The 15357-nt window shown below is 40.1% G+C and overlaps 2 protein-coding genes across 2 annotated transcripts; one reads left to right on the top strand and one right to left on the bottom strand.

Moving 5' to 3' along the window:
* Window positions 1-525: 525 nt before the first annotated feature.
* LOC310924183 (vascular endothelial zinc finger 1-like) lies at window positions 526-12966 on the bottom strand. The gene is made up of 5 exons (XM_083885833.1): window positions 12890-12966; window positions 6711-7459; window positions 2856-2925; window positions 2569-2731; window positions 526-1622 (listed from the first exon to the last, which is right to left on the bottom strand). The coding sequence occupies exons 1-5, from the start codon at window positions 12920-12922 to the stop codon at window positions 1261-1263; spliced, it is 1377 nt and encodes a 458-aa protein (XP_083741959.1). The 5' UTR covers window positions 12923-12966; the 3' UTR covers window positions 526-1260.
* Window positions 12967-13356: 390 nt separating this feature from the next.
* LOC310944436 (chromobox protein homolog 5-like) lies at window positions 13357-14911 on the top strand. Its single transcript, XM_083910226.1, has one exon. It carries the CDS (start codon window positions 13529-13531, stop codon window positions 14138-14140), a length of 612 nt encoding a protein of 203 aa, XP_083766352.1. The 5' UTR covers window positions 13357-13528; the 3' UTR covers window positions 14141-14911.
* Window positions 14912-15357: the final 446 nt, after the last annotated feature.

Below are 15357 nucleotides of genomic sequence, written 5' to 3'. Positions count from 1 at the left end.
AAATAAATCATCAAAGCCTGGTTAAGTGTTCTCACACCAAAATGCCAAATGATTTAAAGGAACTACGTTCATGCATAATGGACTTCTATGTTTTTTTTCCTGAGTGAATGATCCTTAGTATCATCTTGGGGGGCAATTACATACAAATGATTCAAAATAAAAATGTGTGTACAGAAGAGTCAGAGAAAACTAATGACAGTAACGGGCTGAAAAAGCTTCACTACACAGCCAGGACTTTCCATTTTCAGCCACTAGATGGCCTACAAGTGAAGGCTGGTTCACTAACATTCTTTTAAGACTTCAATTTGATCTTTGACAATAATACTGCTGCTGCTGCTGCTCACCTGTATGTAGGATATGCTTTCAGTGCAAGACTCAGTTCATTCTGACTTCATGGAAAAACATTACAAATAGGCAAAGGAAAAAAAACAACAACAGAACTTTGTGTTTCCAGACATACATAGAAAACAAAGCATTTCATAACCGAGAGGACAGTGTTGACACGTCCACTCGAATGACTGGAGCAAAAATTAAAATGCTGACACGAAAATACATTACTATGTCAACTGTACAAGTTAGTCACTGTACCTCAAGAGCATACCAACTATCTGAGAAGAAAACAATAAGCCATTCACTGTGAAAAAATATTCTTCCATGCAAGTGGAAGCTGCTGTCCCTTTTACTAGACTCTTTTTCCTATAACATTAAATAGTGATTAGGAGGCTATAGTAACAAAAAAAAAACACCAACATAAAAAGCACCACCCAGAGGCTTTGGGAGAGAAGTTGTAAAACATAACAAAAAAAGCAATTTATAGTTATTGCTTCAGTCCATTTCTCATCTCCCGTTCACAAAAGCACAGGTGTGTGTGTGTGTGTGTTCCTACAGAGTCCTCGAGTGTGCTAGAGGAATCCTCTTCTCTCATTTGTCATGATACAAAACAAAAAAAAATATCACAGTTTCATCATTCTAAGTGACTACACTAAGTCTTACGGTTTTGTCCTGATTTTAAGATAAATCCTACTCGATTTCCTACTCAAGTGTCCTGCATCTGGTGTCTCTGGTTGAGAAGTGGCTGCGTCTTCTCCTGCTGGGCCGCCTGCACAGCTGGTGGAAATAGTCACTTCATGGTTTGATGAGTGTTTTTTGGGGGTGGGGAGGCAAATCAGGAGTACGGTGGAGTCTCTAGTTTTGCCGTATTTTCTCGTTCTTTGTAGCCAGTTCAAAACGCTCTCTCTCCTTTTCCTTTTATTCCTCTTTTTACCAGGGCGGGGAGGAAGGCAAGACTTGGGACAGAAAAGGCATGGTATCCACTGGCCTCATGGCGATGTTCAGCGGGCCGGTTATATTCATAGACATGGGGGTTGTTATTGCGACTGGGTGGGCAATATTCATCTGCCCCGTGCCTGGGATGTTGACAGAGGCGATGTTGACGGGTCCGGTGATGGTGACCGGATGCTGGAGACTGATCGGTGACGTGATGTTCACCGTGTTGGTGCTAAGGTTCATTTGTGCGGCTATGGTGACAGGGTGGTTGTGGATGCCCCGGCTCATCGCCGAGGTGATGGGGACGGAGACAGTCACAGGTGTCACTGAGGCAGAATTGCAGACTTCACTACCTTCTGGAGACATACAAGATAAAAGTTTACAGTTGTAGTTGGATGGAGATGAGTCAATCCAGTTGGGGTTTCATTTTAAAGAGCTAGTCTGGATTTTTTTGAAGTGTGGTTGTATGAGGCACTGACTGCAATGTGCCCACCACTGACTCACTCCTTGTGCCAAGAACCGCCATTAGACAAAGATGCTGGGTCTCCTTAAAACATGGCTGAGACACAATGAAAGCTTTACTGAACTAAAGACCCTGTAAATAAAATGTACAACTGTGTCAAGTCCATGATATCTGAAAAATATGTCTGGCTTTATCTCAACGTGAAGTCAGTTTTTGAACAGGAGCGGCTGATCAACTGCTGCCTCACTTGGCAACTTTGTGCTACGTACATTACAGTCACAAAACATGAACTTTGAACTTATTGATGGAGGCAGTAGTCAAGCGACCATTTCTGTGTGCCTTGATGTTAAATCGCAAATTTTCTCTGTTGACTCTGTACGAGTCAAGAATGAGTGGTTTACAAAAGAAAAAAAAAATTGAATATCCACTCTGAAAAGGAAGTCCAATGACAAGATAAAACTGAAAACCTATTGCTATACTGTGGTTCTTCCTTATTTCCTCACTGGCAGCCATATGCAATATTTTCACAAATAACATTAGAAGAGGCAGATGACCTTTAATACAATTAAAACGGTTTTAAACAACATGTATGCATCCTTTTCTATATTTATTTATTTTATTAATGACAAGACATCTCTGTTAGTGGTAAGTTAGCAGTTAATTTGTGACCAGACCAGGGTTTCTAACTCCTGGTCCTGAATCAGGTGTTGGAGCAGAACACCTAAAACATGCAGGACAGTGGCTCCCCAGGACCAGGAGTGAGAAACACAGGAGTAGACAAAGGAATTATTATTAAATGAAAGCGGCATAAGTCTTATGCCTTTCCCAGTGTAACATACCTTTATTACAGGAGTTAAAGTTGTTCTGTCCATGAGTCTTTAAATGGCTGGTGATGTAGGCCGCGCTCAGCATCTTCCCACAGATGCTGCAGGTCACTTTGCCTTCATGCCTGATCATGTGGGAGCGGAGTCTGTCTTTGGTGGCGAAAGCAGAGGTACAGGCCTGCAAACGCATAGCAGACAAGGGTCAAATGTTAGTGGAGTGCAACAATAACAACAACAGCAGCCAACAAATGAATAATGATAATAATAATAATAGTTAGAAAGCTTATTGTCATGGCTCTTACCGTTACTTGACATTTAAACGGTCTTTCGGAGGAATGCACATGCTTCACATGGCAGCTCAAATGGTCTGGCCTAGATTTGATCAAATGAAAGGACAAAACAAAAAGCACATTTAAATCTTTGGACAGCGATGCAGTGAGCTACATGAGCTGTCAATGAGTCACGCGAAGCCCTTTGCCATCATACTATCAGAACATCTAGTTCCACATACACAGGCCTGTGTTACTTCAGTACTTTTGTTTATATTGAAATTTCCATTTTAATAGTGATTTTCTTGAATCGAGAACAACTTAATACTTTAAAAGCATACTGAGCCTCAAATGCAACACATATGCTTGATGCAATATTATGAGGTAACATGTGAGGTCACTTTCTTTAAAAATTAATTACAGCTGGAATATGAAAATGCACCTCTTATGTATTTTCTACTCTGTGATTGTTTTTGATAGTCACTTTACAGTTGAACTGATATAATCAGACATACATTTAAGTATGTGTCGTTTACAAACGTGTATCATTTAAACACATAAGCATTATATAAAACGATAAAATGTGCTGTGACCTCTCTCTTCTTGCAAGCGTAGTATCTGCAAAAACATACTGATGTGCTCCGTTTACTTTGATGATGAGGGACCAAAAGAAAGATAAATAAATTGTTCACAATTTTGTGAATGGCTTTTAATTCTCCAGGATCAACCGTGCGTGAGTTAGTTTGACCTAGTTTAAAAAAAAAAGAGAGGCAACACAAGATAAGGTGTTTTTTCCCCCGGTTATTATCCACTTGTTTTTTATGAGATGAGTCATAACATGGCTATTATTAAGTATTTATCTTCCAGCATCCTTACCATGAGTCACCAAAAGAGAGAATAAAGAGAATGTCAGTTATGGTTTCTGAATAAATGTGTTGACTGATTTCTCTCACAGAGGATTAAATGCAGCGTAAGTAGGCCATAACACATTGATTTAATATCATTGATACCACAAAGTGGGCGTTCATTATTGTATTTCCAACTGTTGTGCCACTGAATAAAAAGGTATACCAGAGAATTTTACAGTTTAAGTAAAAGCTACAACAACAACCAACACAGCACTGTTTGGTTTAAAATTCCCACATTATCAGGAATTTGCAAGACCTTGACCTTTTCTAAAGAAGTTCCAGAATTCACACTGATGCTTCCATCGTCTCGTTAACTTGCGCGCAGCTGTGAGCTGAATCATGTTTGGACTGACATAATAAAATGAGCAAGAACTCGACCGCTGGCAGCGTCTCACTGACTCAAAGTTTGTTTTTCTTTAAAAACTGAGAAGATTGAAGAGGATTCTCTAAAGCGGTGCTATGAATATGAATCAAGTCTTCATTTTTGTTGAGTGGCAGTGACTCAGTGGCCGGTTATTCAGTCCCCATTCTCACTTTCCCGTATGCTGACGAATCCCTGCCCTACGTCACAGTGTTGGACTCACGCCTGAAACTGCCATATACAGCAGGGTGATAGTGTTACGGCTTGACCAGTATTTCCTGAGCTCACTCAGGTTGGTTGATTTGATTTCCCCCTTAAATGACTAGATAATGCATGTTGTATTGATAAATTGCCATCTCCAGACATTCCTGAACAACAGGAATGTCTGGATACTCCACATAGTAAATGTGTTGACCTGAACGTTACAGCATGGTTCATTGAATTCCTGGGGGGAAGGAGACTGTGACATGCTGGCGGGAAGTGCAAAGTGACAAGTGACGCCTCCCCTCCTCCCCCGATACTCTTCCACTGGTGCCCCTCCATGTGCGACTGTTTAAACATGTGGTTGGAATGGAGTTGGGGGGGGGGGTCAGTGCAAGTGCAAATCTAAAACTGTGTATAAACATCAAATAGACAGCCACTGTGTTGTTACATGAACAGGAACTGGCAGTACAATCATAAACTAAGAGCTGCCAATTAAACACACAAAACATTAAATCACTTTCATTAACAACTTTAAAACAGGCCTCTGTTAATTTAAGGATGCATAATATCGCCAGCACTATATTAGTATCATCCGATATTGGAAAAACATGAGGAAAATCACTATTTCCATGAGTCCATGGAATGCTTTTACTGGTCAGATCTTGATGTGAACACCGGAGATGCATATTAATAGCAGGTGTACATTCATCTATGAAAAACACATTTTAATGCCAGATGTAAAGGAGGCCTTAATAACCTATGCAGTTGGATGAAGGGAAAAACATATATATCAGTATTGGTTATTGGTCCAAGTGCTCAAAATCTATCCACAAAGTCATGCACCCCTAATTTAATTTCTGGCATGGCACACCTGCAGTACCATAAGTCACCTGAACATAACTAAACAACACTGACTTTACCCTCACACACACAAACACAAGTCATACGGTGTTATTTAGGTTTGGTAAGGCAGGAAATATTTGACACAATGATGGTAATTGGTGGTAACAAGTATATGAAGACTGTTTGTGTTTAAGATAACAAAAGCTGATACTTGAGTGGTGAATAGATAACAAAAAATGTATATTGCAAAACATTTTTCACTATCATCCAGACAACTCCAATCACTTTTTTTTGACGTTAGATTGTTACCATAAGGAATTATTCTCTGTCTCCATTACCATAAGAACTCACATGCATACTTCCTGTTTAGAGTTGTATGTTATTGTTAGAAAGCATATGGGAAAAACAGCAGCAGATGTTAAGTCTTTTCTTACATTTGCCCCCATTTCCTCACCAATTTAGTATTTGCCATTGTCATCACACCTCATCCTTAATGTTGCTCATTAAATTGTGTACAAAACAGCTCCAACACACACATAAGAGCTGCGATTTTTCTGAGCATAACAACTTAAGGATCACAGCCTGGACATGATGCCCAACTGGAAATGTTAATGTTTGTGAGCACATTTATTGAATTAGCTGGATCAGATGGGTCCAACAAAGAAACTTATACCACCACCTTAAGAGCTATATGAGGAATGTACAGAGACATCTGACACAAGTAACACAATCTCCCCATGAAATCTTGTGCCAGCAGTTCACAGTAAGGACTTTTCAGTGCATGTCCCTATGACATAATATATCATGTCATAATAATAAGTCAAATAACTTCATATTACAGATATTATCCTAGCGTGTGTATTAACCAGTTAAGCATTGCCTATGGTATTGTTGTGGGGAAAATACAAATATATATTGGTGTAAAACCTCTGAGCTATAATGACCATTCATGTCAGTTGAGTTGATCAAATTCTCAGTATTGGGCCAATCCTGGTCAAAGGTGGATACAAGAAAATAATCAAGTTGAATTTGATATCTGTAAATCCTAAATATCACCTAAATGCGTCACTCAGCATGGGTGACCTGCTGTACAGAGAAATGTGCACCACCATCATGTGACCAGGATGTGAGTGAGGGCTGCACCTGTCTGCCAAACTGTTTATGTTTTTGGCTGGTTATAGCAGGTGGCTAGAGGCATCAGCACACTGGTTCAGTTGTTTTAAAGGAGTAAAAGATTGCACCATGACTAATATTGATATTGGTACATCTAGTGTTAATGGTGCTGGTCATGACACAGTGGTATTTCGCTCTCTCTACTGTAAACTACAGAAATATTGCAAGGGTACACTGTCTTAATATAAAGCATCTTTCACAGTAAAGCTAGCAGGAAAACATACTAATAAAAACCAGAGTGTATTGCAAAGTCATCTGACCCGAGAGAGGATGCTGATGAACAAAAGTGGTCAACAAAAACAATTTAAGGCCCAGCTTTTTTCATTTTAGACTGTTAAACCTCTACATGCCCCAGTTGCCAGTGCTACGTAGATAAAAGCCCCCCCAAAGGGTCCTTACCTGGAAAATCCTTTCCCACACACAGAACATACATAGGGCTTGTGCACTCCTCCGTCATGAGAGCGAACATGGTAGGTCATCCGGTCCTTTCTTTTAAAGCGCTGCTGGCAGATGGGGCACTCGAAAGGCTTCTCGTCTGAATGGGAGAGCTTGTGGCGATTCAGGTGGTAGACATCACGGAATGCCTTGCCGCACATCTCACAGCCATGGTTTTTCTTGACGGGTTTCGGGGTTTTCTTGACAACGTTTTGCTGCGGCATGTTGCCCATTGCGGGTGACGTCATGATACTTGTGCCTGAGGAAACCGAGGTGGTTGCCGTGGAAAGGAGGCCCGCGACCGAGGAGATGTAAGAAGGGGTGCCGTTGTTCTCTCGTGGCATAGAGGAGATCATGGGTACCATGGTGGGAGCTGTGTGGGCTGTCTTCTTTGGCCGTGAGACCATCTTAATACCGGTGTGGCTGGACTCATGGCGTCGCAGGTGGTAGCTGTCACGGAAGGCCTTGTTGCAGTAGCCACAGATGAACGGTGTTTTGCCCTTGTGTTCCTTCTTTATCACGGGCACAGGTGGTCGCACGCCACCACTGGCCAGGTTATCTTTGTGGAGGTCAGCGGAACTGACAGGTGGCTTCTGGTCCATTAGAATGGGCAGAATAGGCTTCTGGTCAATCTGCTCTGCTCCTGCATTGAGAAGTGGCAGCAGGCTGTTCTGGGCCATCTGGTGCTGGTGGTGAAGGGCTTCATTGGCCTGCTGAAAAAATAAATGGAGACAAATGTTTGCTTAAGTCAAGAGTAATTCATCCAAACGTATGCATTTACTACGAGCACTATAGCAGCTAATGGCACTGAAGGAAAATCATTGAGCAAAGTTGAGCATATAGGGTAAGGATCATAAGATTTGACAGCACATCGTGATTTGTTAACAGTCCAGCTATCCAAAAAACTGTCCTCATGATTTATCCAGATGTGCCACAAGGGGAGCTTGCAGCTTTCCAGTCATTCCAGGAAAATTTTTATTTGAGATTCTCGTTTATCAATTACATTTTTTTGAGGGTTTTGGAGCTTAATGCTGCGTTCCAGTCGGAAAAAACGGGCTAACTTTTACCGGGCTAGTGAACTTCTACGAGGTATTCGTTTCACACAAACAGCGCAGCAACATATACACGGATAAAAAGTAAACAGTACTATAGGACTGATTTTGTGTGAAACGAATACAACAGAAGTGCCATTTATGGTAAAAGAGGCAGTGTTCGCATAGGGGCAGCCAAGTTGGAGCAACCACAAATATGACACTAAAACAACATGGACCACTGTCACACAACCACTTATTGGCAATTTACCTTTCATTGTTGTGTTGTGCTTTTTTCAGATGCAAACGATTGGTTACCAATGACACAACAAAAATGGAATTCATATATTGAATCTTGTTTGTTTTTTGTTGAGTACCAAGGTAAATGACAACAATGTGCCTCTAGAATAAGGCGTGTCCCTCACAATCGACAGACTGTTGAGTTACTTTAAAGATGAGTTGCCATATAGTAGATCACTGTTGTATCATTTCTGCCATCATCCAAGAAAGTAAAAGACCATTGCAAAATATATGGAACATTCATCGATGACAAAAAACAAAACAGTAGGGGTTTGCCGAAGGACTAACCAATAAATTGCTTGCACACTCAACTTTCAAATAATGCAATGGCTGAAATTTAGACTAATATGTTATGCAACATATCTGACCTGGGGGTTCTGTTAATGGTTTCCAAATGGCAATTCATAACTTTAAGTTCTCCTCCTTGCATTAGAAAATATAGTAGGGGTTGTTCAGATTATTTGAAGTGGGGTTGCATGGTGCACTGAGAATCCATGCTGTCTGTACTGTGTCCCCAAATCATTCAGGCTTTTTTCTCCTACCAAACAAAAAATGTATCATGACATAGTAAATACTATTTTTGTTCCAGTAAAAAAAAAACATTCACAACTGTGTTGTCAACCACCAGCAAGAAAGGGCTAGGTGGAATACTTGACCTCTCCCTTTGAGGTTCAATCATCCATCGAAGAAGGCCAGCCAGGGGAAGAGGAGGAGGGGGGTAGAAAAGAAAAATTAACCACACAATGTCCTCCTTATGTCATCTGGTCTATTGTGAAAGACACAAATCTGAGCAGCGATGCACTTGGGCCTCAGCGGGGGATCTTTGTATGCTCATCTTCATTGATTTGGCTCATCTATTCATGAGACAGGGACATTGTTTATCCGCACACTACTCAGCTAAACTGTCCACCGCTCCTTTACACACAGAGGGACCTGGGAATCTCACAAAGAATGCCACCGGAGCCCACTCATCCATTTGTCTAAGCACCTGCTCACACTTGCCACCTTCCAGGATTAGTCATAATCATGCCAATGCTGTTCTTCCACTGGCACACGGGGGGTTGGGTGGGGTAGGAGCTTTATGTTTTGGTGTATGTGTGTGTGGGGGGATACCAGCCAGGAAAACCACTTTGTGAAGTTGGTGAACAGTGGGCATCATCACTACAGACAGAGGTGCAGGGCCTGTGAGCTGCTGTGCTTTGTGAGCAGCTCTGACCATTTTGACACAAACATGTTCCGACAACTAGGACTGCTCCCAAATAAATAACATCAAAATGGAGGGAGAGTCCTCCTGATGGCTCCACAGGTCACTGCAGATTTGAACCGAGGTCATTGGTTGAGCAGTTTTGTTTATTTTTTTGTGTACCTTATAGTCAAGTTAAAACAATATGTGACATGATTGCTGCTGTAGATTAGAATTTAAGGTTTTTAAGTTCTGCAGCTGCTTCTAAGGTTCTACAGACCTGAAACATTCAAACTCATAACGTGAATCCATATTTGTACCAATGCCATGCAGCATATAGCAGAAATTGCTCATCCACTGAAGACTGATTTTATATAACTGTATGATTTGGATGTTTCCCTTAAAAGCCCAAGGCCAAAACTGAACACCCAGACTACTTATATCAAGCAAACAAACACTTTTAACAGACTCCTAAAAAAAGTTTAGTTTGCTAACAGCATAAACACAAAAACGTAGAGTTATAATATACCCATCAATAATGTAAATAGGATACACATCAATATTCCCGTTCATTGCCATATACGTTTCTATTACAATGCTGGATGGTAAATAATAACTTCTCATCCACTGTAGACATTTTGGCTCGTTATAGCAGGAAAGGGCACATGTTTAACTGATAATATTACAACATTCCATTTAGTTGTTTCCAGTGCCTCGGTATTGTTGATATGTTTTTATTTCACCTGAGCTTTTGCGTGTTATGGCAAGTTAACATCTGCCTGGAGTATATGAAACCGATTCAATACTGTACGTCTCTCTGGTATTGTTGAGCATACAGTGTTGAGCTTGGAAACCTAGGGACTTATCAATCAAAATATTTGATGATTCATTTAGTCATCAATAATCTTCTCAATGTATAAATCTTAATATAATAAAGATGTATTATGACTTAGTTACTGGCATATCATTCTTCTGTCAGATTGAATTTTTGACATAGTGTTTGTTAATTATGACTTCACTTTATGTATGTTAATAATCAAGTAATGACTGAAATGATCACTTGAAACAATTGTCACACCATTTAAACTAAACTATTTTATTCATCACATTTTCAAGCAACACTTTTTTACTAAAATACCTTTCAAGAAACTGTAACATGGTGATGATCTCATAAAAGCAACATGACTGCAAACCAACTGATAATAGCCGAATGAAATGTTGCTCTCCAAATGATAACTTCCCACACATCTACACAGTAACAGTGTGAGACATCATATTATGCAGGGCCTCTGGCTGAATGCCAAAATACTGCAAAAAAAACAAGCCACAAAGTCCATCTGTATTTTTCATCAGGAAGAATTAGTGCTCAAAGTTGTGCATTAAGCATCGGTCTATGACAGATCATGCCAGGACAAATATGCTTACATGTAACACTCATATTCTTTCCAACACTGAGCAGCGATGACAATAATGTTAAGTTTCAGCTGTACGTGTATATAGTTTGAAGAAACAGTAGAGTTTGAAAACTATAAGGCTTATAATTATAAGCAGGTTACCAATTTCTGTAAACCAGGGTTGCAAGATTGATGCCGTGAACTCTTATTGAATAAGCTGTTGTGTTCTTAAAATTAAAAAAACATTCTGTAAAACATTTTCCATGTTCCCCAAACCACAAAAATGTCTTCAAATATTTTGCCCAAAAGGGACAACCCAAAGTGAATATATTTACTGTCAAAGGAGCACATAATTGTAAAAAAAAAAGAAAAAAAAAAAGGTTTAATTCAAGAAGCAGAACTCAGGGACTTGTGTTGGTTTTAATATTAAAAACACTGAAACTGATTATCAAAATAGGTGGAGATTTATTTAGTAACCAATTATTAATTGGATATCATTGCAGGCTTTCTATTAAGATTCAATCTTGATCGATGAGACTACACACAACTACATAACTAATATTATTAGTCATAATATCACCATACCTGGCTGCTAACAAGAACTATAACTCTCATCTCTCAGTTACATACAGTATAGTCAAATCATATGTAAACATTGTAAATCATTCCAGGTTGAAAAAATTAGAATGGGTGCAATTATTTAAAAGAGTGCAAAGTACTAAAAGTGACTGTCAAAGTAGGAATACAACAATAATCAATCCCTCAATGAATCACCACAAGTTATTCAACTTTTTAACTTATCATGTGAATGTTGTCTGGTTTCTTTCTTCAATTAAACATTTGAGAAACATCAATCAACTGGGGGGTAGGGCTGCAAATATTTCTATTTGCAAAGTTTGGTAACACGTTTAAGTAATACATTAATATATACTTGAATACTTTGATTTTCTTTGTTAAAAAAATGTAACTTCAAATAAGTCATTGACATTATTCAGAAATAAAAATAATAATATATTAAACATAAAAACATTGCACCTGTGGTGTACGTCAATTTTAGTGATCAAAAGCAGACAAAACAACTAAGAAAAAATTCACTCGAAATCGCGGGAAAATGTTACATTCTTTGAAATGTGGTACTTAAAGTGTCGCGTATTTTTCATGGTCAAGCTAGGCTTAATTAGTTTATGCTAAGTAAGGCCATGGGGAATCAGACATTTCATTCATGCTGTTAAACAACAGGATTCCATGTTTGTACACTGAGGAGAAAGCGGTGGCATAATGCAGACCATCACTGCCCACAGCCGAGCACACTTTCTGGCGGAAAAAAAAACAAGGGACTTTATAAATTGCGTACGGTCGCTGCTAATTTCAACTCTGCCTCTTCATTGCTAGTGTTAGCTGCTACTGATATGTGCATAGTTCAAATGCCTTTCTGCCGCGGTCACCGGAATAAATAGACATAATAAACAGCGCAGTGCTCCGCTTGATATCAAGTCGTGTTTTGTAAGCTCCTCGCAGTAGCATCGTCCAAATCATGCTCCATGTATTTGTGGCTAAGTGAGCTAGCGAGTTTTTAAATGGAGGTAGCCTAAACATCGTTAGCTAACTTGGCTAGATACAGTGAAACCGGCTTTGGGCAAGCGGAAAGTTCACCGCAGAGTCGTTGTTAGTAAATCTCAGCATCTCATAACGAAGTACACGCTTATTCAACATTACTAACACCAACCACATCACAGTGAGACGCATATGTGTTATTAAACAATGAAAATGTTCGCTCGTGTTGCATCGCATTATCAAACAGGGTCTGCTAATCAAAGCCTTCGGTGGAGAAAAAAAACCCAGGTCTCGATTGTAACGGTGCGGTGGCGTCTCTCCAGATTTAACGTTACTTCAAATCATCTCGCATGTTTTGCTGCCTTCGACTTGGCAAACTAACTTAAAAAATTACAATCCTTGTCGAGATATCGTACACGCATATCCCAAATATCCGCACGATTTACACAAAAGCCACGTTTTCAAACACTCGCTCAGAAGAATTGATTTTTTTGTTCTAGCGTCATTCCCAAGCCTCACAGCTGGAAGCCTGGATTCATATACCATTGTTTTGCTTGGTTACTTGAGATTAGCTTGTACTCGTTTAAAAATATAGCTTTAACCGCCAACAGTGCGATTATTTGCGTTTAAATATGTCGTTGAACGAGCTAACCCGGTTCGCCTCCCGAAGAGTGAACTTACTTGAAAAAGAAACGTACTCCAGCTCGGCTCCATTTCCACACTTACTAATTCTGTAGGAAACCTGGTAGAAGCGTACAACAAAGCAACCAAACATGGCAGCTGAAACAACTTCCGGTGACCTCGTGGGCAGAACCACTTTGCATACTATGTAGGGGTGTGCGGGTTTAAATGTTGTTTGCTAAATGCGTTTGCACGATTCGGTAAATAAATTAAATCAAGTGTGAATAGTAATTTATTTCTAAAAAACTGAACATTTTCCAAAAATACCACATGGCGTGCTGCCTTGACACCAGAGAACGAATTTGATCCAATGATCAAAAACATATTCATCACCCTCCCGATGTGTTTTTTTGCTGGTTCCTCGAGGGCCATTTGCTACAATAGTTTTCTGTCGCTTGTGCTCAGCTTTACCGTCGAATTTCCATAACGCTTCGGTCTCATTTAATGAGAAAACCTAGCACGTTTACGTAGTTCATGCTATAGTTGCCAAAGCGACCCTGACGTTGGCAGTATCGACTACACGTTCGTAAAATACGTCCTATTATCGCTGCGGCCGACACCGCCAGTCCACGGTCTGCGCATCCAGAGGTGAAATACCTGTGGTCTGCTACAGCCTAGTGTTCGACATCAAACTGTACAATGGGCAAAAAGTCTCGCGAAGATGGGTCATCATCCTCTGAAGAAGAAGAATATACCGTGGAGAAGGTTCTGGACAGGAGGGTGGTGAAAGGCAGAGTGGAGTTCCTCTTGAAGTGGAAAGGCTACTCTGAGAAGCACAACACATGGGAGCCAGAGAAGAATCTGGGTTGCCCCGAGCTTATTGCTGAATTCATGAAAACCTACAAGAAAAGCAGCAGTGGAGGCTCCACACCTGGCAGCAAATCGAGCTCAAGCTCCACGGGACGACCTAAAGAGGCTGGTAGCCCAAAGAAAAGGAGCTCAGATGATGAGGAGGAGGGGGAGGAGGAGGAAGAAGAAGGTGGAGGTAAACCCAAAAAGAAGAAAGAAGATGACAGTGTTGTTGTTCGTGGCTTTGAAAGAGGACTCGAGCCAGAGAAGATCGTTGGAGCCACTGACTCCAGTGGGGACCTGATGTTTCTTATGAAGTGGAAAGACTCTGATGATGCTGATCTTGTGCTTGCCAAGGAGGCTAATCAGAAGTGCCCACAGGTTGTCATAGCCTTCTATGAGGAACGTCTGACCTGGCATGAAGACGGTGACAAGAAGGAGAAGGACGCTGTCAGTGCATAAGAGAATCACTTAAGGAGGGAAAAGGAGCTTGTCCACCGCAGACATGAGTTTGAGGCAGACATTTGTCACACACACCCCAATCATCACCATTAACAACGTCCACAACAGAGTACAAGGTCCCCGAACTCTTGATACAAATCCATCCAACAGGAGGAGATGGTGTGGCAGGCTTGGATGAAATGCTAATGTACTGTTGGAGAGTTTATGCTGTATTGTTTTATTATCTGTTGCAGGGATAGTTCAGTTGTGCTTATGTTCGATGAGGTATCGACACCGCGTCGTGCATGCCCCATAACAAGAACCATCTTCAGACATGGGCACGTGTTCTCGCAAAAAACGGCTGCCAATGAGAACACAAGGAAAAAGTAATTTTAGCCACTTAAATTCACTAATTAAAATCTATACCAAATTATGTCTATGACATTTTAAGGCCAACTTATCCCATTACTAGCAATTGTAAAGTGCTCACAACCTACATCAAAGTCCATAGAGAAAATTATAAATTTTTACATCAAGACGCATGGTTGTTAATCCATTTCTGCCCTATTAGAAAGTTCAAATGTGTTGTGACTTCTGCGAGTCACCGTGACAATGTGTCACTACCTCATGTACACTAAAGAAAGCCTGAACTATCCCTTTAAAAGTCAAACTATAGTATAGCATCCATTTTCTTCAAGACCATTTTTCTCATCGTTTAATGAACTTTTTTTAATCTCTACATTTTCACTTTGTTCTGTTTACTGTGATGAAACTTTGTAAAAGCGTTGAGAACTGCAGTCAATTAGTCTCTTTGTAATGTAGCTATGATATCGTTAACTTTTTAAATCTCTTTTTAAACTTCTTTATGCTATCACTAGTTCAAGATAACGACAATAAAGACATTTTTGTTTAAAAAAAAAAAAGTGGTCTGTTTTTCAAATGTTTAGCTTTCCCTCTTCAATTTAGAAGTATATCCGTCCAAACACAGCAGATGATGACTCGCATGAGTCGCCGAGGTTTGGCTTTTACTGTGATATGGAATGTTATTAATTTTTTTTATCCTTAAACATACAATGAATGATAATGCTTAGTGCAGTCAATTACAATTTGAATTTAGATTAACTTTCTGCACACTTCAATCAATGATAATGAATGTGACTGCTACATTTATCCCTTCCTTTTTACACACCAGTAGTGAACACACACACACACAAACCAGGCAAAAAGGAGCAGTGGGC

This window comes from Microchirus variegatus (genome assembly GCF_963457635.1).
Source record: "Microchirus variegatus genome assembly, chromosome: 2".
In the NCBI taxonomy this organism is placed as follows: Eukaryota; Metazoa; Chordata; class Actinopteri; order Pleuronectiformes; family Soleidae; genus Microchirus; species Microchirus variegatus.
This window is presented reverse-complemented; position numbering and strand designations above follow the sequence as displayed.

Bases quoted from the DNA above. Each gene is read 5' to 3' on its own strand.
- LOC310924183 (XM_083885833.1), bottom strand. From the start codon at position 12,922: ATGGAGCCGAGCTGGAGTACGTTTCTTTTTCAA. The intron at 2,926-6,710 runs GTAAGGACCCTT...GATCAAATCTAG, and splicing joins TGTGGGAAAGGATTTTCCAG to GCCAGACCATTTGAGCTGCC. The intron at 1,623-2,568 runs GTATGTTACACT...GTATGTCTCCAG, and splicing joins CTTTAACTCCTGTAATAAAG to AAGGTAGTGAAGTCTGCAAT.
- LOC310944436 (XM_083910226.1), top strand. From the start codon at position 13,529: ATGGGCAAAAAGTCTCGCGAAGATGGGTCATCATCCTCTGAAGAAGAA.